Below are 26,558 nucleotides of genomic sequence, written 5' to 3'. Positions count from 1 at the left end.
GAATTTTAATGCTAATTTTAAATATACAAGTTTCATCAAGATAAATTATGCCCATCAAAAGTGACCAGCCTGAGAAAATTTTCCTCATTTTAGAAAATAGGGGGAAACACCCCCTAAAAGTCATACAATCTTAACGAAAATCACATCATCAGATTCAGCGTATCAAAGAACCTTTTGTAGAAGTTTCAAGCTACTATCTACAAAAATGTGGAATTTCGCATTTTTTTTTTTGCTAGAAGACAGATCACGGATGCGTGTTTATTCGTTTGTTTTTTTCCCCAGGGGTGATCGCTATCGACTGAGTGGTCCTAGAATATCGCGAGAGGGCTCATTAACGGAAATTAAAAGTTCTATTGCCTTTTTAAATGACCAAAAAAATTTGAGGACACCTAGGCCCCCTCCCACGCTCATTTTCCCCCAAAGTCACCAGATCAAAATTCTGAGAGAGCCATTTGATTCACCATATTCGAAAAACCTAATAATTATGTCTTTAGGGACGACTTACTCCCCCGCAGTCCCCTTGGAAGGGGCTGCAAGTTACAAACTTTGACCTGTGTTACATATAGTAATGGTTACTAGGAAGTGTACAGACGTTTTCAGGGGGATTTCTTAGGTTTAGAGGGGAGAGTTGAGGAGGGGTTACGTGGGAGGATATTTCCATAGAGATTTTTCATAGGGGAAGAGAATTTCAATGAAGGGGGCTCAGGATTTTCTAGCTTTATTTGAAAAAACAATGAAAAAATAAATATGAAAAAAAATTTCTACTGAAAGTAAGGAGCAGCATTAAAACTTAAAACAAACAAAAATTAATACGCATATGAGGGATTTACCTCCTCGTTATATCTCACTCTTACGCTAAAGTATTTTTAGTAATTTCAACTATTTATTCTACGGCCTGTGATTCAGAGGTCATTCTTAAGGAATTGGGACAAAATCTAAGCTTTTCGTGATAACGAACTGTAGTAAGGAGCGACCCGGCTCAATAGTAAACGAAACTCTAAAAAATGGAATTTTGATGCTAAAATATACATCAAAAGAATCGGATTTTCATGCTGATTTTAAATATATAGGTTTAATCAACTTTAGTCATCAAAAGTTACGAGCTTTGTCATCAAAAGTTACGAGCCTGAGAAAATTTGCTTTATTTTGGAAAATAGGGGGGAAACACCCCATAAAAGTCATAAAATCTTAGCGAAAATCACACCATCGTGTTCGGCGTATCAGAGAACCCTATAGCAAAAATTTCAAGCTCCTATCTACAAAAATGTGGAATTTTATATTTTTTGCCAGAAGATAAATCACAGGCGCGTGTTTATTTGTTTGTTTGTTTTTTTTTCTTTTCCCCAGGGGTCATCGTATCGACCAAGTGGTCCTAGAATGTTGCAAGAGGGCTCATTCTAGCGGAAATGAAAAGTTCTAGTGTCCTTTTTAAGTGACCAAAAAAATTGGAGGGCACCTAGGTCCCCTCCCACGCTTATTTTTTCTCCAAAGTCAACGGATCAAAATTTTGAGATAGCCATTTTTTTCCACATAGACGTTTTCAGGGGGATTGTTTTGGTTTTGGGGGTGGGGAAAATGTGGGTAAATCTTTCCTTGGTTAAATATGTCATGGGGGAAGAGAAATTCAATGAAAAGGGCGCAGGATTTTCTAAAACTACTATAAAAAAACAATGAAAAAATAAACATGAAAGTTTTTTCAATTAAGGAGAAAGTAAGGAGTAGCATTGAAGCTTAAAACGAACAGAAATTATTACGCATATGAGGGGCTCTAAATATACTTTAGCATAACTAGCGAGGTATTTAGGAGGAGGTAAATATCTCGCTTTTTATGCTAAAGTATTTTTAGTAATTTCAACTATTTACTCTACGGCCTTTCTGATTCAGGGGTCATTCTTAAAGAATTGAGACAAAACTTTCGATTTAGTGTAAAGAGCGAGTCATTAACGAGGGTACAAACCCCCTTATATACATAATAAAAATATAAGAATATAAAAGTTTGTAAGTTAATTCTTAAGTTACGTATATTTTTTACTAATAGAAACGTTAGTTAAAAATTAAAAGTTATAGTTGCCTTTTTATGTAACCAAAAAATTGGAGGGCAACTAGGCCTCCTTCCCCAGCCCTTATTTCTCAAAATCGTCTGATCAAAACTAAGAGAAAGCCATTTAGCCAAAAAAGGAATTGATATGCAAATTTCATTCTAATAATCTGGTTCAATACAAAAAATTCAATAAGATTGGACAAGTCCTATGGTGGAGAGCCAAAATCAAACATGCATTAATTCAAAATGTTCAGAAATTAAAGGAAAAAAAACTAGTTTTTTTAACTGTAAGTAAGGAGCGACTTTAAAACTTAAAACGAACAGAAATTACTCCGTGTATGAAATGGGTTGTCCCCTCTTCAACGCCTCGCTCTTTACGCTAAAGCTTTTAATTGTTTTAAAAAGTAGAATTGTGGCAAAGAGTCAAACTTTAGCGTAAAGAGGGAGACGTTGAAGAGGGGACAACCCATTTCATATACGGAGTAATTTCTGTTCGTTTTAAGTTTTAATGTCGCTCCTTACTTACAGTTAAAAAAACTAGTTTTTTCCCTTTAATAGTGTAAAGAGCGAGGTATCGACGAGGGTTGAACCCGCTCATATACGCAATAAAAACATTCAAATATAGAAGTTCGTTACGTAAGTTAATTCGTAAGTTACGTATATTTTTTACTAATGAAAACCTTTGTAAAAAAAAATTTAAGTTCTAGTTGCTTTTTTAAGTAATCAAAAACTTGGAGAGCAACTAGGCCTCCTCCCTCACTTCTTTTTTCTCAAAATCTTCCGATTAATTGCAATTAATTTATATGCAAATTTCGTTTTAATTGTTTATGTTCGGAGAGCCAAGATCAAAACATGCATTAATTCAAAAACGTCCAGAAATTAAATAAAAAACAAGTTTTTTTTAACGAAAAGTAAGGAGCGACATTAAAACTCAAAACGAACAGAAATTACTCCGTATATGAAAGGGGCTTTTCCTCAACAACGCCCCGCTTTTTACGGTAAATTATGTCGCTCCTTACTTTCCGTTAAAAAAACTTGTTTTTTTAATTTATTTCCATATAAGAGAGGGACTGTCCGATACTCATTCACACCTCCACCTCATGGTCGCAGAACTTCGGAGTGTTCTCATTAGAACAAATGGGAGTTCTAGTTCTTTTTCTTAAGGTCTAAAGTGGAGACCAACCAGCCACGTGGGGGTGGTATTTCCCGATGGAGTTTTTACCATCAGGTGGGGATTTATTCCAGGGGTGGGGGTATTTTCTGAATGTGTGTGGGGGGAGGGTGTAAACGCTGACCACCAGTATTTTCCCACAAACCTCGTTTGTTTTTGTCAATAAAACCTAAGCTAAAATTCAAACAAGAAAATGTTTTTCTGAATAATACTTATTAGCAGCAAAAAAAGATGAAAAAAAATTCACAACCGTAAAATTGTTCATGCGAAGGAAAAGACCCTGCAAACCCAATTTGCATATAAAACAACAGTCTTCCTTAGCTAGCGAAAAAAGTTCCAAATTTTTCTAGCACCACATTATATTTATATGATAAGTTTATTAGTAAAAAGCTGTATAAAAATATAAAAATCAGTTGCAAACTTCTTCTGGAATGAATATTTCAATTTATCTGTTGTTGTAGTAAATATTGATAAAACGCACATCTAACTAGAGTCAGCTTCCTTAACTCCCGATTTACCTCAAATTCCAACATCTTCTCATAAAACGCCATCGGCCAATTTATATTTTCTTCACAAAGATTGCTATTTATTATTAGTTTCTTTCTTTTATCCACTATTACTAAGTGCTTATTTATAAAGCGCCTCCGCCTGATGAATTTAATAAACCGTTGAATTGGCTCAATTTTCGGCTTACTTGATGATGTTTTAGCCAAGTCTTGGTCTCTCACATTTGTATTCAAGTGCTTTATAAATGCTGAACCCTCTTCAGCATACTTGCTGAGCTCGCTATGCGTTAAAGGGCATTGTGTTTTGTTTTCATAAGGATCTTTCGGTATAGCTATATGGCCTTCCTCAATGTCCAGGCCAAAAATTCCTCTTAGTAAACTAAGGTAAATATTTCGAGAAGATTCTCCTGTTGTGTTTTCACTTGGTTCAGTATATTTCAAAGGGGCTTCGTCAATATCCAGACCAAAAAGTCTTGTAATTAAGCTAATATAAACTTTTAGAGAAGATCTTACGGTCGTATTTTCACTTGATTCACTAGGTGCTAAAGGGCTCACTTGTTTTTTGTTTTCATTTTGATTTTTCGGTATACCTGTATAGCCTTCCTCAATATCCAGGCCAAAGAGCCCTGCTAGTAAACTAATGTACATATTTCGAGAAGATTCTTTCGTTTTTACTTGGTTTACTATATGTTAAAAGGCCTAGTTGCTTTCTTCTGCATCTTTCGGTAGAGCTGTACGGCCTTCCTCAATATCCAGACCAATAACAATAGGTACTTTTCCACTGCATTTGAAGTTCGACAAACACTTTATAAGGGGCGTAAGCACTGGTACTGATTGATGTTCATGTGGATCACTACTTAGTTCCTTCTAAACTAACTTAAAAACCTATTCTTGATAATAACTATACAAATTAGATAACCAAATTAATAGGTCTCCAAGCTCATTTGAGACATTATTAAAACAAAACGGAAATAATTATTCGTAACGGATATGAATTAGCTGATTTGAGGTACTGATAAACTTTAAAAATGAGAATAGGTATTTTACAAGGAGCCTGATATCCTTGAAAATATTGTATTTTTCTGCCTTTTCCTGGGCGTATTATTTTTCTATACACTTTTCCAAATGTATTTTTTTCATTTTTTACTTCCCCTCCTGAATTAAATTTCTGTGTATGTGCTTAGGTGTTATATCAAGGACTCTATTCCTGATTCCTTTGTGGTCCGGTGTTAATACCAAACTTTCTATATTATCCATCATTGTTTGCTGTTCTGATAAGATTTACCCCTCCTCCTGCGAAAGTCCACCTTATGGACTAGGAGAATTAAGCTTAATTTCCTTCTGGCTATGAGGGGCATACGTTCCAAGCTAGAAAAATATCTGATTCCACCCCGTTTCTTGGTTTAGACCCTGTTTCACGAGTACTTGAGCTTATATAGGTAAATCTCTCCCTTTATTGATTGGTCGTTTCTTGTTTGGTTTTTCCTCAGGATCAATCATAATTATATTTTCCACAGATGAAGTGCTTAAGAGCCATTAGATTTGTCCCAGAAACAGCGTCATAGTTTCTAAACACAAAAGACCTTGCACCTTTTAAATATATATTTTTGGTATTTCAAAAGGAGGAGGTGTTAGATTTACCTCCCCCAGTCGACATATCTTCTTCCATAGTAACTATTTTTTTTAGAATACGTGTTTCTAATGTACCATAAAAAGGGAGATAAAATTTGAGCTATCTTCGAAATGACGATCACTGGGAAAAAAAATTAGGTGTGTAAAGCGTTTTTTTTTTGCAAAAGAGCTATCAAAACCTCTTTACATACAGGGTTGTCAAAGCCTCCTGAAAATCAACGAATCATGGTATTACCATGCCAGAACTGTCAAAAATTTAGCAAATCCAGGGGAAAAATTGGCCCAGAATTTCCTTCTGCTTACTTAAGTCCTAAACAGTGGTACCAACTGAAAGGGAGGGTGTCAGGGCCCTTTGATTTTCGCCTCCCCTTACACTTCAAAAGCACCCTTCCTAAGTATTTGCAGCTGAAAACTACTTTTTTTTTGTATCTTCGTTGCAAAAAATAGCGAAATTGTCTTTTACTCTAGATTTGAAATATAAATCCCCCCGTCTCCCAGCAGTTTGTGAATTGGCAATAGTGGTCCAAACCTCTTACATTTCTAAACAATAGAGACCATTATGGTGGATTGGTAGTGCTTGTCTGTTAAAACAGCAGATAAAAATGCATTATTATAGAAACCATTAAAATTTCCAGATTTTTGGGAAAATACTCTTTCCCCTCTCCTTAAATATCGAGACTTTTACAATGTATTGGTCAATCTCCAATATTTTAAGATAATTTACATTGTTTTGGACGTGTCCCCCACTTCCCAACAGCATCCAGCATAAGTGGCTTGGGAACACGGCTGTATCCAATATTTTTGTTCGGATGGGGTAGGGGTGGGGCTACCAGAAGAATTTCCAACCTGGTAACCCCCTCCTCCCCACTTGATACGCCCCTGTTTGTAAGGCCCCTCTAGATAGATCTACAGAAATGTGGAATTTCGTATTTTTTGCCAGAAGGCAGATCACGGATGCGTTTTTATTTGTTTTTTTTTCCAAGGGTGATCGCATCCACCCAATGGTCCTAAAATAGTTCACCTCATAGACAGAGTTCCACCTCTCTGTCTACCCTTCTTAAAAGTTGACGTCTTGTGTAATGTGTTAATAACAAGTTCAAGCTCTCGAAACATTTTTCTTCGTTGAATTAAAGCGGCCTCCGTTTTTTTTTTTTTTTTTTTTTTTTTTCTTTAGTTTAACCAAATCTGGATTTAAATCTTTCACACGCCGACTCGATTTCATTAGCTGCGTTTGTTTTTGCCATCCGTAGTTCTTGGTTCTACTAAGATATCATTGGCTTTACTCTTGTATTCACTGTTCTAATAACTGAGAAACGCCTTATAGGCCTTAGCCAGATAGAACTTCAACCGCAACGAAAATGGAATGGATAATTGCGGATGCAGCAAAACAAGCATTAGAGTTTACAGAGGTGGAAAGTGACTGACCATGAACTCCAGCTGGAAGCCGGAAGCAAATCAACGTACTGGCTGGAAGTTGGTTCTTGCATGTTTTTTTGATTTTAAGACTTGGCACTCAAAAGTAAAACTAAAATAGTGAAATTGAGTATGATGCTCAGTTCGTCATTCTAAAGAACTATGAATATTTCTAAGAACGGCTTATTAGTAAAACGGAGGATTGGATTTTGACGTGCGACGTGCTAGGGCGATGAAAATTGGTAGGCGTGTCAGGGAGCTGCACAATTTGACTTGATAAAGTCGTTTTCTATACTATATTAATGTATTACATTTTGATTCATGTAGGGTCTTTCTTAATAAAATATATACGAATTAATTATTAGAATTACCTACGTAATTTCTAACTAATTAATAATTTACTTAATACAATTATTTATATTAAGTCATTATGAGTTTTACACTGCCATCAATTTTCGACTGCATAAAAAATACCACACCATAAATTCCTTAGTGGAGCTTTCTATCCAGCATTATAAACTACTGCAAGAGTCTTTTATTTGTTTGTTAGTAGACATAAATAGCTTTCAGTAGAAACGAAGATCACAGCACAAAATCTTATCAAAACCTAGACGACTAGTACAAGCCTAAGTTGGTCCCAAGTCACTTTTCTGAAAACGTATCAGATCATCGTTATGAATCAGAGTATTCCAGTAGTGAAATGTTGAAATCCATCATATAATCTTGTAGATAAGGAGCATAAACTTGATTCTACCATAGATTCCACATAATTTTGAAGTTCAAAGTCAGTTACACCCATCATAAAACGATTCCTCAAGGCTCCAACCGCAGCTGCTCCAGATCGTAAGCACTGAAGTTCTCCGGCTGGAAAAAATAAAAGTCCTTTTGAATATTAAATTCTTGGTTTGTTTTTAGATGGATTTATGGAACGTCAGCTGATTAATGCAAAACGAAATAAAACACTTGAATGAAGGAAATGTTCTTGCTAATACTCGTTTGAAGGAGAGGTGGGCGTGGTCTGGGCATTTCAAGTGAAAATCGTTTGTGTTCAGTAAGAATCAGGTTTATCAATGACAACAGAGTAATTCTAATAATAAATAAACAATACAGCTAAAAAACGCCCACTAATAAATACTATAGTTTCATCTCCTTTTAATTATTTACTGTCATGCTTTACTTTATTAAAATAAGTTTTACTGATTTAAATTCAGATCCTTTTTAATATCATATGCAGATTATTTAACATAATTTGCTCCCAGAAACATGCTTTCTGGCATATTTTTTAAACTATTTGTGCTGCAGGACGACACTACTGCTTTAACAGCTGTTTACTTTTCTCGCCAACTCGAAATTGTTTGGGGTTAGGGGATTCTTGCATCGAGTAGAAAAGTCCCTGTTAAATTTCTAAAATTACCAGTAGTTTTACAAGAATTTTTTTTCTGCAAAACTATCTTAGCTGGAAATTTTTTTTATTGTAATCCTGCAAATCCTCAAATTGCCCATCTGAGGAACGGAGAAAAAAAATTCCGTGTCTCTTCTAGATTTCATGGAGAAAATTCTTGAGAAATTAATCTCGGAAGCCAAACCAAATTTTTTTGGCCCCCTTTCTGGTATTTTTGATTTAATGCCTCTTTTGTTTTAATCAAGTATTGCTGTGAAAAGAACGCCAGATGACATAAACTTTCTTATATACGGAATTACTTCGTTCATTCAAATATAATTTCCAAAATTGCCACCCCATATTAAATTTTTTATATCGTAAAGGTATTTATTTTTTTTTTAAGAGAAATTTGATTTTTTTTTTAACCACAGATAGACAATTCTTGATTTTTTAAGAATAGAAGCTGAGAGTGGCTTTCTAAAAGTGAAATTGATACTGTCACTTTTCTATACTAAAATTTTGAGTTTGCGACTTCCCTACATTTATTCTTAAGTATAATGTCCTAGTTTCGAAACTGAACTTTTAAAAATTCAAATAACTTCTGAAGGAACTTTATATCATATGTTTCAAAACATAAAAAAAAAATTTGCATCAGTAATAAATTTTTGGAAAATAATACCCTAAATTCTGATTTCGAATCACAGAAGTTCTAATTTTGTCTACAATTTTAAATTTCGATGTTTATTATACTTTAGACGTTTAACTCCGTCGAAAGTTAGTAAGAACACTGCTCTATATTAAACAATGGATAGGATTTCATAAAATATTTCATAATGAATTTCTACTTAAGAAATAGTCCCATTGTCTGTGCATATAAATAGATTGTCAGGTTTACCGACTCTTGAACATGCAATATATAATTATCCATGGGAAAAACAATCCGTATTCAGATCTATACCTCATTATTCTAATGATTGCCCTTGAGCTTTATTGATGGTGATTGCTAATCGGACATTCCCTGTGTCCCGGTCGTCATTTATATACCCCCCCTGTGCCCCCCGGCGTCCCCGTTGTAGTTGTGTCCCTGTGTCCCGGTCGTCATTTATATTCCCTGTGTCCCGGTTGTTATTTGTGTCCCGGTGTCCCAGTCTATAATTTCGTCAGTCGACAAACAGCTTCATGACGGCATAATGCTCAATCCTTATAATAACGTCAGTCGACAAACATGACGTCAGTCGACACACAAACATGACGTCAGTCAACAGACAAACAACTTATTTTTTATACTGATAATATCTATATATATATAGTTATACATATTCACATGTATAATATTTTACATACACGAAGTAGTGTTAATAAATAGTATTATAGATAAACTAAGTACTATAAATAAGATGAATACGAAATAACAATTACTGAGAGTCATAATTTCGACGATAGTTCGTAGTCGTTCCTAATGTTTGCGGGCAGCAATTAGACCCTGTAGGATGAGGACCTTGAAGTATTTGAACATATCCGAGTCCTTGCCACCCATTACGTCGACCATTTCTTGTGTTAGTTTAAAGAGTGAGGATTCGAAATTTAAATTTTTCGGTGACGAAGACAGCACATATCCGTAATCGATGTGGATCACGTGACCTTCATTATCCAACAAAATATTGTTGTTGTGCCTGGAAAAAAAGGTTGTTGTTTAACAACAAGGAGCTAAATAAATCAATAGAGGAAACAAGTCACAAGAGGGATAGGGAATGAAAAGACCGAAAGAAAGAGAAACAGCCAGAGATGGGACAGGGCCGCAACCACGACTTCTGTTCGGAGGGGGGAGGGTAACCTAAACAAAAATTTTGAAACACGATAAAAGTTTGACTGTATGTATTTTTTTTACTTTTGTAGGAATCGGACACAGTTTTCGTTTGGTAGGGGGGTTGCATAAATCCAGCATTCCAATGGATACAGCCCTAGAGCAGGATAAGGATATGAAGAGAAGAATGGATAAAGAATGAAGATATTAAGAGAAAAAGACAGAGAGAGGGAGAGAGAGAGAGAGAGAGAGAGAGAGAGAGGGATAGATAGAGATCAAGGACATTAGAACAAAGTTATGCATTACCAAGAAAAGCAACTAACTCAAATCCATGGCCCTAGATTATCAAGAGAAGGCTCCTTTGAAAACACAAAAACATTAATAAATTTTACCATTCAGTAATGGTAAAATATATGTAGCATAGGAAAGTGACGTTTTCATACATTTTCTACTCCAAGTCAAAATACTGCCCCAAAAAAGCGCCAAAAAGTTGTCATATCGTGGCAGCTTTATTTAAAAGTATTAATTTATTTAAACTTAAAAGTAAAATAGTATTTTAAATAGTTTAAATTTAAAAATAAGTATTAAATATTTTAAAATTAAAATTTAAAAGTTTAAAATAAAAACACTTTTAAATAAATTGAAAACTGTCATATCGTGGCGTATTCGTGGTGCAACTTGTGCTTATTTATTTTGAAGAATAAAGCTGTATTGACCAATCAAAATCTGAGATAAACAAACTGTATTCGACAGATGGGGGAAAAAATTGAATTTAGAAAAATTGAAATTTTTGACAATTTGAAATTCAGAGACAGTATTTTCCGTGCGACAGCCGGGATTGAACCTAAACACCCACTGTTGGAGAGCACGGCCATAACCGCTGCGCTATCGCACGGTAACCAAACCATTAATTTTTTCTAATACTTCACTCACTTTCTTTTATAATGGCTGATGTGTACACTTCTTAGCATAGCCAACAACAGACTTGAGATTATATTTATATCAATGGACAATTCAAAAATGAAATGATAATATCTCGGTAGGAATGAAGAATAAGATGACAAAAAAAATAGGTATAATCCTAACGTTTAATACTATTCTACCGTCAATACTTGTCTAATTGCTATTCCCCCCCCCAAATGCTTGGAAATTACTGATCTTGTATTTAATTGCTTCACAAATCAAACAGTTTGTGGTAACGAACTGTAGTAAGGAAAATAGCAAGCTCAATAATAAACAAAACTCTAAAAAACGGAATTTTTATAACAATAGTTACATCAAAAGAATTGTGTTTTACTGCTGATTTTAAATATATAAGTTTCATTAAGTTTAGACTTACCCATCAAAAGTTACGAGCCTGAGAAAATGTGCCTTATTTTAGAAAATAGTGGGAACACCCCCTAAAAGTCATACAATCTTAACGAAAATCACACCATCAGATTCAGAGTATCAGAAAACCATACAGTAGAAGTTTCAGACTCCTATCTACAAAAATGTGGAATTTTGCATTTTTTGCCATAAGACAGATCACGGATGCGGTGTTTATCTGTTTGTTTTTTTGTTGTTTTTCCCCAGGGGTGATCGTATAGAACCAGTGGTCCTAGAATGTCGTGAGAGAGCTCATTCAAACGGTAACTGACAGTTCCAGTTCTCTTTTTAAGTGACCAAAAATATTGGAGGGCACCTAGGCCCCCTCCCACGCTAATTATTTTCCCGAAGTCACTGGATCAAAATTCTGAGATAGCCATTTTATTCAGCGTAGTCAAGAACCTCGTAACTATGTCTTTGGGGACGACTTACTCCCCACAGTCCCCGTGGGAGGGGCCACAAGTTACAAACTTTGACCAGTGCTTACATATAATAATGGTTATTTGGAAGTGTACAGAAGTTTTCAGGGGAATTTATAGGTTGTGGGGGGTAGGGGGGAGGGGTGATAAGAGGGGGATACGTCGGTAAACTTTCCTTGGAGGAATTTGTCATGGGGGAAGAAAATTTTCATGAAGGGAGCGCAGGATTTTCTACATTATTTAAAAAAAAACAATGAAACAATAAATATGAAGTTTTTTCAACTGAAAGTAAGGAGAAGCATTAAAACTCAAAACGAACAGAAATTATTACGCAAAAAATGGGCTCACCTCCTCCTAATACCTCGCTCTTTACGCTAAAGTTTTTTTTAGTAATTTCAACTATTTATTCTACGGCTTTTGTGATTCAGGGGTCATTCTTAAGAAATTGGGACAAAATTTAAGCTTTAGTGTAAAGAGCGAAGTACTGACGAGGGGATGAATCCCTTCATATACGTAATAAAAACATGAGAACAAGCTTCATTTTTTATTTTCAAATGGGAGGAGTGGGGGGCCGGTTAATTCGCAAAAAATAGAAAAAATTAAGTATTTTTAACTTATGAGCGGGTGATTGGATCTTAATGAAATTTGATGTTTGGAATGATATTGTGTCTCAGAGCTCTTGTTTTGAATCCCGACCGGATCTGATGACATAGGGGGCGTTGGAGGGGGGAAACCTAAAGTCCCGGTTTTGCTACTTTAGGCACTTCCAGGTAAGCTAGGACGATGAAATTTGGCAAGCGTATCAGGGACCGGACCAGATTAAATTAGAAATAGTCGTTTTCCCGATTTGACCATCTGGGGGGGGGGTTGGGGGCCGGTTAATTCGGAAAAAATAGAAAAATGGAAGTATTTTTAACTTATGAGTGGGTGATTGGATCTTAATGAAATTTGATGTTTGGAATGATATTGTGTCTCAGAGCTTTTATTTTAAATCCCGACCGGATCTGATGACATTGGGGGGAGTTGAAGGGGGGAACCTAAAATCTTGGAAAACACTTAGAGTGGAGGGATCGGGATAAAACTTGATGGGAAAAATAAACGCAAGTCCCAGATACATGATTGACATAATCAGAACTGATTCGCTCTCTTTGGGGTAGTTGGGGGGGGAGTAATTCTTAAAAATTAGAAAAAATGAGGTATTTTCAACTTACGAACGGGTGATCGGATCTCAATGAAATTTGATGTTTAGAAGGATATCGTGTCTTAGAGCTCTTATTTTAAATCTCGACCGGATCTGGTGACGGTGGCGGGGAGTTGGGAGGGGGAAACCTAAAACCTGGAAAACACTTAGAGTGGAGGGATCGGGATGAAACATGTTGGGAAAATAAACAAAAGTCCTAGATAGATGATTGACATAAACGGATCGGATCCGCTCTCTTTGGGGTAGTTGGGGGGGGGGGGGGTTCTGAAAAATTAAAAAAATGAGGTATTTTTAACTTACGAACGGGTGATCGGATCTCAATGAAATTTGATATTTAGAAGGATATCGGGGCTCAGAGCTCTTATTTTAAACCCGACCGGATCTGGTGACATTGGGGGGAGTTGGGAGGGGGAAACCTAAAACTTGGGAAACACTTAGAGTGGAGGGATCGGGCTGAGGTGGAGAAAAAACACGAGTCCTAGATACATGATTGACATAACCAGAACGGATCTGCTCTCTTTGGAATAGTTGGGGGGGGGGGGGTAATTCTGAAAAATTAGAAAAAAGAGGTATTTTTAACTTACGAACGGGTGATTGGATCTCCATGAAATTTGATATTTAGAATTATATCGTGTCTCAAAGCTCTTATTTTAAATCCTGACCGGATCTGGTGACGTCGGGGGAAGTTTGGGGTGGGGAAACCTAAAATGATGGAAAATGCTTAGATTGGAGGGATTGGGATGAAACTTGGTTGGAAAAATAAGCAGAAGTCTTGCATACGTGATTTACATAATAGGAACGGACCCGCTCAATTTGGGGGGGGGGGTAATTCTGAAAAATAAGAAAAAATGACGTATTTTTAACTTACGAAGGAGTGATCGGATCTTCATGAAACTTCATATTTAGAAGGACCTCGTTACTCAGATATCTTATTTTAAATCTCAACCGGATCAAGCGTAATTGGGGGGAGGCCAGTTGGGGGACCGGAAATCATAGAAAATACTTAAAGCGGTGAGATCAGGATAAAACTGGATGGGAAGAATAGAAACCTGTCTAAGATGCGTGACTGAAATAACTGGACCGGATCTGCTCTCTTTGGTGGAATTGGGGGGGGGGGTAATTTTGAAAATTGAGGTATTTGTAACTTACGAAAGGGTGACCAGATCTTAATGAAATTTGATATTTAGAAGGATCTTGTGCTTTAAAGTTCTAATTTCAAATTCCGACCAGATCCTGTGACATTCGGGGGAGTTGGAGGGGGAAACCGGAATTCTTTGAAAACATGAAAATTGGGGTATCTTTATCTTACGAATAGATGATCGGATCGTAATGAAATTTGATTTTTAGAAGGAATTCATGTCTCAGAGCTCTTATTTCAAATCCCGACCAGATCTTTTGACATTGGGAGGAGTTGGAGGGGGAAATCTTGGAAAAATACTTGGAGTGGAGGAATCGGGATGAAGCTTGGTGGATAGAATAAACAAATGTCCTTGATACGTGATTGACAGAATCGTACTGGATTCACTCTCTTTGGGGGAGTTGGGGGGAGGGGTTCAGTGATTTGGCGATTTTGGTGCTTCTGGACGTGCTAGGGCGATGAAAATTGGTAGGCGTGTCAGGGAGCTGCACAATTTGACTTGATAAAGTCGTTTTCCCAGATTCGACCATCTGGGGGGCAAAAGGGAGAGGAAAAATTAGAAAAAATTAGGTATTTATAACTTACGAGTGGGTGATCGGATCTTAATGAATTTTGATATTTAGAAGGACTTTGTGACTCAGAGCTCTTATTTTAAATCTTGACCGGCATTAAGCCTCTTATTTTCCTTTTTAAATCAATCTATTGATTCATAGAATTTTGTTAGAGCTCATACCATATGATCTCTTGGCTCTTAGCTCTTCTCGCCTCGTCACAAGTGCCATATGAGCTCTTAGCTCTTGTCTATTTGACCAATTCTTTGACCAATAGCTTTCTAGAGTATCTTTCCATAGGGGGAATTCTAAACGGGTGAAATTCTCCGTGGAGGGTTTTCCACGGAATAAATTATCCAGATGGAATTTTTTTGTGGGAGAAACTCTCTACTAGGGAGCTGGTTATTTGTGGGAAAGATTTTCCACGGAGGAGGGGATTTCCAACGTTATTAAAAATTTTTTTTTTCAAATTAAAGTGCCATAAGACATTTTTTTACCCGGAGCCGTCTGCAAGAAGTTTTTCGGAGGGAATTGTCAGCTAGAACGGAATTATCTGAGAGAAATGTTCTTGAAGGGAGGGGGGGGTATTTAACATTGGAATAACTTTCCACGGGGGGGGATTTTCCACGGGGAGAAGAAATTTTCGACGGAGAAAGAGCCTGATTTCCTGGTATTATTCAAAAACGATTAAATCAGAAAGTAAATAAAAAAAAACATGATATCTTAACTGACAGTAAGTGGCAAAATCGAAACTTAAAACGAAAAAAACTATTATGTATATAAGCAGGGCTGCCCTCTCCACAATACCCCACTCTTTACGCTGAAGTCCGAATTGATGCTGTACATACTACAAAGACCTCGGTGTCTACTTTGACAATAGGCTAAAACTTGATAAACATGCAGAGTTTACATCAAAAGCACAGAATCTCGACTCCACATATTTAGCAAGTTCAATTTGCACTGCTTTATAACGTTGCGAATGGCCTAGTGTAAGGTATCCATTGAACCGTTCTTACAGGCTATGAGGTGAAACCATACGTAGTTGTACGACAAGGGTAGTTCCGTGTCTGAAGGAATTACCATGTAGTTGGCGAATTCATATCTTATACCTTCCAGGTTTGCAATTTTTTTAAGATAAGGGCCTATTTGATGAACAAATTTAGAATCGTCAGTCAATGACGGAAATAGTATGTCAATAGTGAAAAAAAATCACCAATGCAACAGCACAAACACAGAAACAAGCACACACCACGAAACCGAACACAAAAAATAATAGGTATTAATATTAAATAATAGATAATAGTATATAATAAACAATATATACAATATAATAAATAATATCTATAAAAAAGAAAGACAGAAGGAGAAAGAAAGTAATGTAATAATAATATAATAACATTATATAACATGTCAATAATATGGACCCAAGCATGTTCCCCGCAGTTTCACATAATAAAGTCACCAGGCAAGACACATACAAGTCGCGTCACCCAGAAGTGAGCAGAAGAATTTGGCTCGAACGGTTTTGTTTCTCGGGTTTGGAAACAGTAAAACCATCTTCCAGAGGATGTATGTTCAGGAAGTTTTTTGACATTTTACGAACTCAATACCCAATAGTGATCATTACCAGTTTGAATACAATGATCTTAGGCTTAATATTGAAATATGAAGTACTATTTTTTTTTCTCTTCTTTGTCGCGTTAATTTTTAGTTATATTAGGTACTTCAAGTGCTTTATGCACAGCAAGCGAAAGCTTTTCGTGTTGTGCTAATGATAAATAAATAGGAGAAGTAAAAATATTTAAATATCGGACTGATATAAAGGATTTATTTTTTTCTGAAAAAGTCACGCCAAAAGATGTTCTGGATAATCTTGATATACGACTGCGTGCCATTTTGGCGTACCTTTAACAAACACTTCTTAGTAAAGAGCTTAGTAAAGAGCTCAAAAGTTTTCCTTGGTACCAAAAAATCTGGGAAGAATTTGCCCTTGCGGAAAACTCTTCCTACAAGGAAAATTCCCCGCGAGGAATACTCTCCCTGGAAAATCTTCTGCTGCATAAATACCCTCCCCCCTTTTCCACAGTAAATTCTTCCATGAAATAAGATTTATCTTTAATTTGAAAATATTCAAAAAATTTCACCCGCCGACCCTTCTCTTCCTGAACGTCCTCCCAACGGACCACTCTCTACCGAAAAATTCCCATCCCATAGAAAATTCCCGTCAGCACCTTTCTCTCCGTGGAAATCCTCCCTGTGAATATATATATATATATATATATATATATATATATATATATATATATATATATATATATATATATATATATATATATATATATATATATATATATATATGTTTTTAACTTCGTAAAACTTGCGAATATACAACAATCTTTGCTGTGCCATTGTCTGTGCATATTAATAGATTGTCAGGTTTACCGACTCTTGAACTTGCAACATATAATGGTCCATGGGAAAACAATCCATATTCAGATCTATACCTCATGATTCTAATGATTGCCCTTGAGCTTTGTTGATGGTGATTGCTAATCGACCATTCCCTTTGTCGCCGTCGTCATTTATATATCCCCCTGTGCCCCCCGGCGTCCCCTTTGTAGTTGTGTCCCTGTGTCCCGGTCGTCATTTATATTCCCTGTGTCCCGGTCGTCATTTGTGTCCCGGTGTCCCAGTCTGTGATTTCTCTTTGAGTGTCCGGGGCGTCATTTATATTCCTTGTGTCCCGGCCGTCATTTATATCCCCATGTGCCCCCGGCGTCCTCGTTGTAGTTGTGTCCCTGTGTCTCGGTCGTCATTTATATTCCCTGTGTCCCGGTCGTCATTTGTATCCCGGTGTCCCGGTCTGTAATTTCGTCAGTTGAAAACATGACGTCAGTCGACAAATATATATATATATATATATATATATATATATATATATATATATATATATATATATATATATATATATATATATATATATATATATACTAGCTGTTGGGGTGGCGCTTCGCGCCACCCCAACACCTAGTTGGTGGGGTGCTTCGCGCCCCCCCCCAAGCCCCCCCGGCGCGCGTAAGTCGTTACGCGCCATATTAGTTACGCGCCATTGTGTTGTGTCCCTGTGTCCCACCTGTGAATATAGATAGAATTATATATGTGTTTCAAACTACGTAAAAATTGCGAATATACAACATTTTTGGCTTTCCCACTACTGGGAGCTTTCCGTTTCCAATTGCCAGCAATTGATCTGAAAATGTTTTACCAGAGTCATCGTTTTGCAATCGGACACGCATATTTGTAGTTAATTTTAATATTTTTACGTGTGCCCATAAATTAGAATTTTTCAGGCAAGCATTCATTTCGTCTGCAGGAGTTAAACTACGTAAAAATTGCGAATATACAACATTCTTGGCTTTCCCATTGTCTGTGCATATACAAAGCCGTATGTACTAATAATGACGTCATATGCAAACGCTCTTTTTACAAACAAACAAACAAACATGCATACACACAACTCGTTTTTATATAGATAGATAGATAGGTAGATACAATACAAATTAACTGCGTAAAACTTGCGAATATACAACATTTTTCGCTGTCCAATTGTCGCTGCATATAAATAGACTGTCAGGTTTACCGACCCTCGAACATGCAACGCACAATTGTCCATGGGAAAAACAATCAGTATTAAGATCTATACCACATTTTTCTAATGATTGATCTTGAGCTTTGTTAATGGTGATTGCAAATGCTAATCGAATTGGGAATTGCAATCTTTTAAATTGGAAAGGCAGATCCGTTGGAATCATGGGAATGCTAGGAATAAGAACAGCCTCACCCTCAAAAGGCCCTGTCAAGATTGTGGCCTCTATTAGGTTTTCCATTGTTTTTTTTTACGGCAAGTCGCGTGCCATTGCAAAGCTTTGGTGGGTTGATATTTCTTAAAAGTATTATTGGTACGCCTATTTTTAGTTGTAGCACGTGTGGTGGAAACCCTGAAAGATCTATGGAATTTAAAAATTCAGATGGATAATTAACCGCTTCATTTGGTTCCAAAACTGTGTCGACTGACTTGTAAAGGACTGCCTGGTCTCGAATCTTGGTCAAAACAATATTGTTGATTTCGTGGACGTCTATATTTTTGGGTGCGAGAATCGCTCTTTCACTTAGCCATTTATTATTTTTATAATTTTTTAGAATATTCGGAAATACTTTTTCAATCAATTCATTTTTGGACGTCACTAAATTACAGAAATCTGTAGGTAGTTGTATACGTCCTGAAATTGAGTCTATCGTATCATAAATGTCTTTTTGTTCCGACGTTAACTTGGAAATGTTATTTTGTACATACGACTATAGATCATTCGTACTGTAACTTTTTTCACGATCCAATTCTACACATGTCGAAACAGCAGCGATACGGTTAGGTGAAGGCATTCCCAAATCCTGAAGAGGTTTGTTTGCCATACGTACGCACAAATCTTCTATAATAACTAAAGTGTAGTTATAAATTTCTGATGTAAAATCAAAAGTCATATCTGACGTCTCTAACTGTTTTCGATGGAGTATATCTTCGGACATTTTTGACTTATATTTTTCCCATAAGTCTGTAGGAGCTGATGGAGAGCAAGTTGTTAAAATGATGCCAAACAATGCACGAATTTGACTTGGGGTTGACGTTTCGCACTAATGGGGAATATGGAACAACCCACTGGTTATCTACTTCGATGGTGGTACCGTTGCCATTGTAGGTTCTTCAGTCATTTTAAAATTAGAAATTTCTCTTTCAACGGTCTTCTTACAATTAAAAATTTGTCTTTGAACGATATTCTTAAATACCTGTGTCCTGGTCGTCATTTATATTCCCTGTGTCCCGGTCGTCATTTGTGTCCCGGTATCCCAGTCTGTAATTTCTCTTTGAGTGTCCCGGTCGTTATTTATATTCCCTCTGTCCCGGTCGTTATTTGTGTCCCGGTCGTCATTTGTGTCCCGGTCTGTAATTTCTCTTTGAGTGTTTTTTCTTTTTAGTATTTTTTAGTTTTTTACATTTTTTCTTTTTTCAGTTTTCTTTTTCTTCTTTATTTTTCAGCTTCACTATGAAATACATATCGCCGAACCTTTGTTTTTTTAACTAAAATCTGGTAGGCATTGATGACCTTATCCGAGTCAAAATCCCAAACCCAATCATCATCGCTATCATTTTCAGTTTTGATATGTTTTGACTCTCGCTGTCCAGGTGGATCTTCATCTAACTGCGCGGTTTTGCGTTCTTTAGCCTCAAGCCTGTTTCCTTGCTGTTCTTTTGATTCCTCGGCACGCTTTCTTTTCTGACTTTCTCTATCAGCAGCAAGTTTTTTGGCATAGACTCTTTGAGCATCTTCATCGGCTTTTGCCATTGTAAGTTCATCAGTCATTTTAAACTTAAACATTAATAGATTTCTACGTAAACATATATGTCTTAAATATCTTTAATGACGTCACCGTCATAGCAAAAATGACGACAACTAACTTCATGACGTCAGCCGACACAGAAACATGACGTCACCTGATCCACAGACAGACACACAGACAGACAACTTATTATATAGATATATATATATATATATATATATATATATATATATATATATATATATATATATATATATATATATATATATATATATATATATATATATATATATATATATATATATATATATATTTATATAGAGCCTTGTGGCTTGGCCGCTGGGCCCTGGCTCTCAGCACGCGGCAGGCTTCTATAAATGGATTCTCATTGTCGCTTATCTTCTAACCGTAGTTATTTGATTATTCAGGCAAGTCCGATTTCTAACAACGATTTCTACTAAGCTTCAAACTTTGGTTTTCTTTTTAAGTTTTTTAAATTGCTATAATCCTTTGTCAAAATATATACAAATATTTTTGCAATTGCCAGTTTGTTGCTCTTTAACGGAATTTGATGTCTTTTCATACTAGATTCTTTTCAAACATATTATATGATTATTCAAGCAAGTCCTATTCCCAACAGTGATTTCTACTAAGCTTCAAACTTTTGGTTTTTGAGGTTTTTGAATCGTTATAATCTCTTGCCAAAATATATACTAATATTGGTAATTTTGGTTAATATTGGTAATACTGGTAATTGCACTTACCAGTTTTTTTCTCTTTAAGCAATTTAATGTAAGCTTCTCCATGCATGAAAATCTTCAATTTTTCCACCTAAATGTGACAAATTTGACAACATTCTTGCAATACAGATGTAATCCAGATTTTTTTTTTAGAGGGGGGAGGCCCAGAATATCCCTGGATATAAATTTTACCGAAAATGGAAAATACTATATCTTTTCAAAAATATTTGATTATTGAAACAAGTCCGATTTCTAACACCGATTGTCTACTATGCTCCAAACTTTTGGTTTTCTTTTTACGATTTTTGAATTGTTTTAATCCCTTGTTGAAATATAAACAAACATTTGTGCAATAGGATTGTTATTATTAATATATCTATTATATATAATAGGGTTACATAAACAATGCCAGGAGTCCAAACTTCGCTGAAGTCCTGGCATTCGGCACGCTTGTATATTTTGTTTTTAAAATTACGCATTAGCATAATTGTTATGCTATTTTTTAGTAAACCAGCAATTTCAGTGGAATTAAGCAATTCTGGCCTAAATTTAATTTCTTCTTTCTGTTTACCCTTTCACATAATCTCTTATTTTACAGGACTTGTAGGCTCCTGGGATGCGTTTTTATTCTTCATGTTGCTTCTGGTCTAACCACAGACTTTTTTGACAGTTTTAATTTATCTGTACCTCTAAGTTTTTTCCATGCCTTTTGCTTTAGCTGCACGGATTTATTAATCCTCTCGTATAAATGCATACGACGTCACGGATACAAAAAAAATATATATATTCCATTCCCAAATTATTCATTAGCGTAATTATCATACTATTTTCTTAGATTTAAGCCACGAGATGGTAAATCAGTAGGTTTAGTCGATTTAAGAAATTCTGGCGTGAATTAAATTTGTTCTTCCTGCATCCTTCCACAGAATCATAAATTTTATAGCATTGCTATTCTCTTGGGATTTGTTGATTTTTTTTTCAAAACCACACTACCTTTCTATGACGAAACAAACATGAGTTTCAATAGGGATAAATCCTTTTATTAGACAGAGAAAAACAAATTTAAAAGTTCTGGATATTTCGATGACACAGTCAGTCTTTATCATCAGCAGAAATACTAAAGTATCATAATTAATACAAACTATATTTATACAGAAAAAAAACAATAACTTCCAGGTCACAGAATGTTACCGGTCCATTGGCTTAGAAGGTTCATTAACCGGGTTCATTCAAAGTCCTGAGTTCCTCAATCTTGCTTAGATTTATGTTGAATTCTTAATGAAGTTTGCAAAATCTTCTTCGTTTTCTAATTGTAAACGATATGTTGCAGAATTTATAGTTTCTTATAAATTCATAAAAAGGACCTTATAAAAATAAATTCATAAATTCATGAATTATTATAAACTCACTTAAGGAACTACAAATTCAGCAACATTTCATTAATAATTAGAGGACGAAGGAGGTTGCTATAACTTTATTAAGAATTCAGTATAAATTTAAGCACGACTAGGGAACTCAATTTTTTGAATGGACACAGTTAATGAAGCTTCTAAGCCAATGAACCGGTAACATTCTGTGACCCGGAAGTTACTATATTTCTTTTCGGCATATATATAGTTTGTGCCTATTATAATACTTTAGTATTTATGCTGATGATGAAGACTGACTATGTCTTCGAAACATCCAGAACTTTTGTATTTGTTTTTCACTGTCTAATAAAAGGATCTATCCCCATTGAAACTATTTGTTTCCTTGGGTTCGTAGTGATTCTCGCTGTTGCTACTCGTCTAACCACAGATTTCATTTAAGATTTTCTTTTTTTACTACTTCAAATATTTTTCCTGATATTCATCCTCTTGTATAGTTTCACATGGCGTTAATGATAATAAAAAACTTCTTTTCCATTCTTGCCTCGGTAATTATATTTTTGCTTTAGTTACGTTTTTATAAAATTCAATAAGAACCAGGCATGTTTCACTGCATATACTCCCTGAAACACATAAAATAGACTACACTTTAGCATAGTTATATTACCCTTTAATTTAAGTCATAGGGTGGTAAATTGACAATTTTAATTGAATTACGAAATTTTGGCGTGAGAATAGTCCCTCCTTCCTGTATATCCTTGAAATACACTATAATGACACTTTCCTTCATTCTGTTGTAATTTTGGTTTGTCTTCTAACCGCACATTTTGTCTTGCAACATTTTAGTTTGCAATTCATTGTAATTCTTGCTGTCGCTTGTTCCATGTCTCTTGCTTTAGCTGTTCCGAGTAATTCTTAATCTTATATAATTTCGCAAAACAATGTTTCTTCCCAAATTAAAGTAATGAGTGATATCAAAACAAATTAAACAGAAATTATTCTTTATATTAGCTGGCTGCCTAGTTCTTTGTGCAGAAGCTTGACTTTTTGTCCCAGGTCTTTAATAACCATTTTTTAAACATTAGTGTCGTATATTACGAGCAAGAAGCATTTTAAAAGCACTACGAAGCTTTAGCTTAAAGAGCAAGGGGCTGATGAAGGGGACATCTTATATAATTTCTTTAATTTTCTTGTACGGATCTTGGATGATTTAGACCAAGGAAAGCTGCAACTTCACCTGGCTTTCATTGCACTGAGAAAATCAGGCATCAGTAAGACAAACATCCAACATCTATCCTGCGCAAAAGATTTTAAAAGATTTTCAGCTTTAAATACGTTTATCAATAATTTAAACAACAAAAAAATTGAATGCCAGTCATCAATCATCTCCAGAGGCCTTCTTCCTCCGCCTAGAAAGAAAAGAGGACGGGTTACGACAAAATAGTAGGATCTACGTTGATTTAACGAGGCATCTTTATCTATCAAAGTATCAAGAGCATCAAAATCAAAATATTTTCCTCCCAGACCTATCTAAGGCCTATTCATATCTGAAAACCACAAATTTGTTCTATTTTTGTTTTGGTTGTTTCAAAATTACAAAATCCTAGGCCATTACCATATTTTCGTCTGTGTTGCCGTATTGAACCGTCAAAACAATAATCTAAACTAACTAGTTAAATTTGAAAACGCTTTACATATGTTAAAAGTCCAAACATTAACAATCCGTTGATTCACAAAGACAGCAAAACTTTCAAAGCACACAGAGCCCCCCTTAAGCTGTTTGGTATCATATGCTTTAGCTTATTTTTTGCTCATTTTTAAACCATGCTATTTTTTAATTTTATTTTTTTACCAAAAAACTACAAGGCTGTACATGAAATTCTTTTTCATTAGAAATTTAATTCCCATTTTCTTAAATTTTTGAAGATATATAGCTCTGTTGATTTCCACTTACCCAATTCAACCAATCAAATTTCGTTTTTAAAGTCCATGGTACTTTATGTGTTTAAAGTACATTATAGTACTAGGGGTATAAATATATCTGTCGAAAACTTTTAAATCCGTATTTTTCTTTGCGTGTTTGAAACAACTTTTTAGGGTAAACCTAAAAATTTAAACGTAATTCCCCACTACCCAATGTTTCTGTGAGAAAACGCTTTCTCCACATTTTAGGTCTTTCTAGAATTATGTTTTGCATATTAAATTCAAAAAACTGAAAAAGTTATTCTATTGATCCTGGTTATTGTGAAAAGAATTGATGAGAACTTTAAAAATATTTAGGTTTTCAGTGCAACAACACTATTGTTTGTGAATTTTAGATTATTAATATGAGAACACTAAACCCTTAAGGTCCAAACCGTCGGTGCTGATCTCCATTTCATTGTCCTTCAGCCAGGAAGTACAATGGGGGGTTGCCCCCCCCCTATTTAACTATTACATTAATAGTATTTATGTAAAACAATTAGTGTTTAGGATTGTTCTTTTATTCAGTTTCGCCTCATAATTTTTGCACAACGACATTTCGGATGTTTAGTTAAACCTATGGTTTATTTTCTTACGGTTTCTTCACATTTTTTTTCTGATATTTAAAAAAAAAATAGAACAAAAATTGTTGAATAAATTTTGAGTTTACCGTTTTGAAATCAGAATAAACTATTTAAATCCTTTAGCCAAACCAGTTTAAATTTCGTTCCTCGTAGTGAATTAAACAAAAAAAAAAACAAATTTTTTTAAATGAAAGTAAGGAGTGACATTAAAACTTAAAACGAACAAAAATTACTCCATATATAAAAGGGGCTTTTCCTCCTCAACGCCCCGCTCTTTACGCTAAAGTTTGACTCTTTCTCTTAACTCTACATTTTAAAACAGTAAAAAATGGCAGAATTTTGATCCGGTGACTTTGGGGGGAAAATGAGCGTGAGCGTGGCCTAGGTGCCCTCCAATTTTTTTGGTCACTTAAAAAGGGCACTAGAACTTTTAATTTCCGTCAGAATGATCCTTTTTGCGACATTCTAGGACCAGTGAGTCGATACGATCACCCCAGGGAAAAAAAACAAAAATACAAAAAAAAACGAATAAACACGCATCCGTGATTCGTCTTCTGGCAAAAAATGCTAAATTCCACATTTTTGTAGACAGGGGCTTGAAACCTCTACAGTATGGTTCTCTGATACGCTGAATCTGATGGTTTGATTTTTGTATGACTTCTAGGGGGTATCTCCCACTATTTTCTAAAATGAGGCAGATATTCTCAGGCTCATAACTTTTGACGGGTAAGACTAATCTTGATGAAACATATATATTTAAAATCAGCATTAAAATGCGATTCTTTTGATGTAGCTATTGGCATAAAAATTCCATTTTTTAGAGTTTTGGTTACTATTGAGCCGGGTCGCTCCTTACTACAGTTGCCACAGTTCGTTACCACGAACTGTTTGATAATAAATTTATTTTTTACATCATTCCTTATGGAGCTTTTTATTAAGCCCTATAGTCCACTTTTTATAGTCTACTTATAGTCTAGTATAGTGTACTTTTTTCTTTAAGAAAAAAGTACTTTAAACCAAATATATAAGAAATCAAAGATAAAAAGTGAAGTTACTCTCCTATATTTCCTTTTCAAAAAGTGTATTTCAATTCCGTTGGTCGATTTTTGTCACTTATTTTCGTAAGCCAGTCACATTACTCCTTACTTCTGGTGAATAAAATAGCCCCTCCTGTTTAGAATCTGATTTTTCTTAAAACAATATTGAGCTTAGAAGCAGCGCTGCCAACGCAGCCCAATTGTGCTGTTTTGGTACCAACTGTACCGTATTTGGTAGAGGTCCCGGTACAATGTGGAACTTTTGGAATTTTTGGCACAATACAAATTTCAGGTACATTGTGGTTTCATTTCCTCTTTTCTTCTTTTCATATGTGTTCAAGTTTAGCGTTGGCAACGCTGCTTGAAACTTGCATCGTACTTCTTTGTTTTCTATATACATAATTTATAATCTATTTTCTTCTTTTTATAGGGTTTTAAGAGAAAACTTTTTTTTTAGTTAGCTGTTTTTACAAGTAATTTCTCTGTGAGTATCAAAATTCCGCCCACTCCTTTGTTATATTATGCTACCCTGCCTTTCCGCTTGGAAAGGCAGGGTAGCATAATATAACAAAGGAGTGGACGGAATTTCAGCATAAATAGATAAATCAAAAGAATTGGCTTTTTTGCTAATTCCAAATATATAAGATTCATCAAGTTTAGTGGTACTCATCAAAAGCTACGAGCCTGAGAAATTTGGCCTGATATCCGCAAAAAGGGGGAACACTCCCTAAAAGTCATTGATTCTTACAAAAATGATACCGCCAGATTCAGCGAAATGCCGGATTTTGTATTTTTCACCAAAAGAAAGATAATGGATGCGTTTTTTTCCCCAGTGATGACTGCATCGAA

General features: G+C 35.4%; 2 protein-coding genes across 2 annotated transcripts in view; one reads left to right on the top strand and one right to left on the bottom strand.

Moving 5' to 3' along the window:
- LOC136028546 (uncharacterized oxidoreductase YjmC-like) overlaps positions 1-26,558 on the top strand; it is a 584,142-nt gene that overhangs the window by 56,086 nt on the left and 501,498 nt on the right. The window lies entirely within an intron of this gene.
- LOC136027864 (uncharacterized) overlaps positions 23,445-26,558 on the bottom strand; it is a 42,979-nt gene continuing 39,865 nt past the window's right edge. Inside the window, exon 5 of the mRNA XM_065705279.1 lies at positions 23,445-23,535. Within this exon, the coding sequence (XP_065561351.1) occupies positions 23,509-23,535 (27 nt within the window). The 3' untranslated portion in view covers positions 23,445-23,508. The remainder of the gene's footprint in view (positions 23,536-26,558) is intronic.

Source organism: Artemia franciscana, chromosome 6 (assembly GCF_032884065.1).
Source record: "Artemia franciscana chromosome 6, ASM3288406v1, whole genome shotgun sequence".
Classification (NCBI taxonomy): Eukaryota; Metazoa; Arthropoda; class Branchiopoda; order Anostraca; family Artemiidae; genus Artemia; species Artemia franciscana.
Note: the sequence above shows the minus strand (reverse complement) of the source record. Positions and strands in the feature narration are given on the sequence as shown.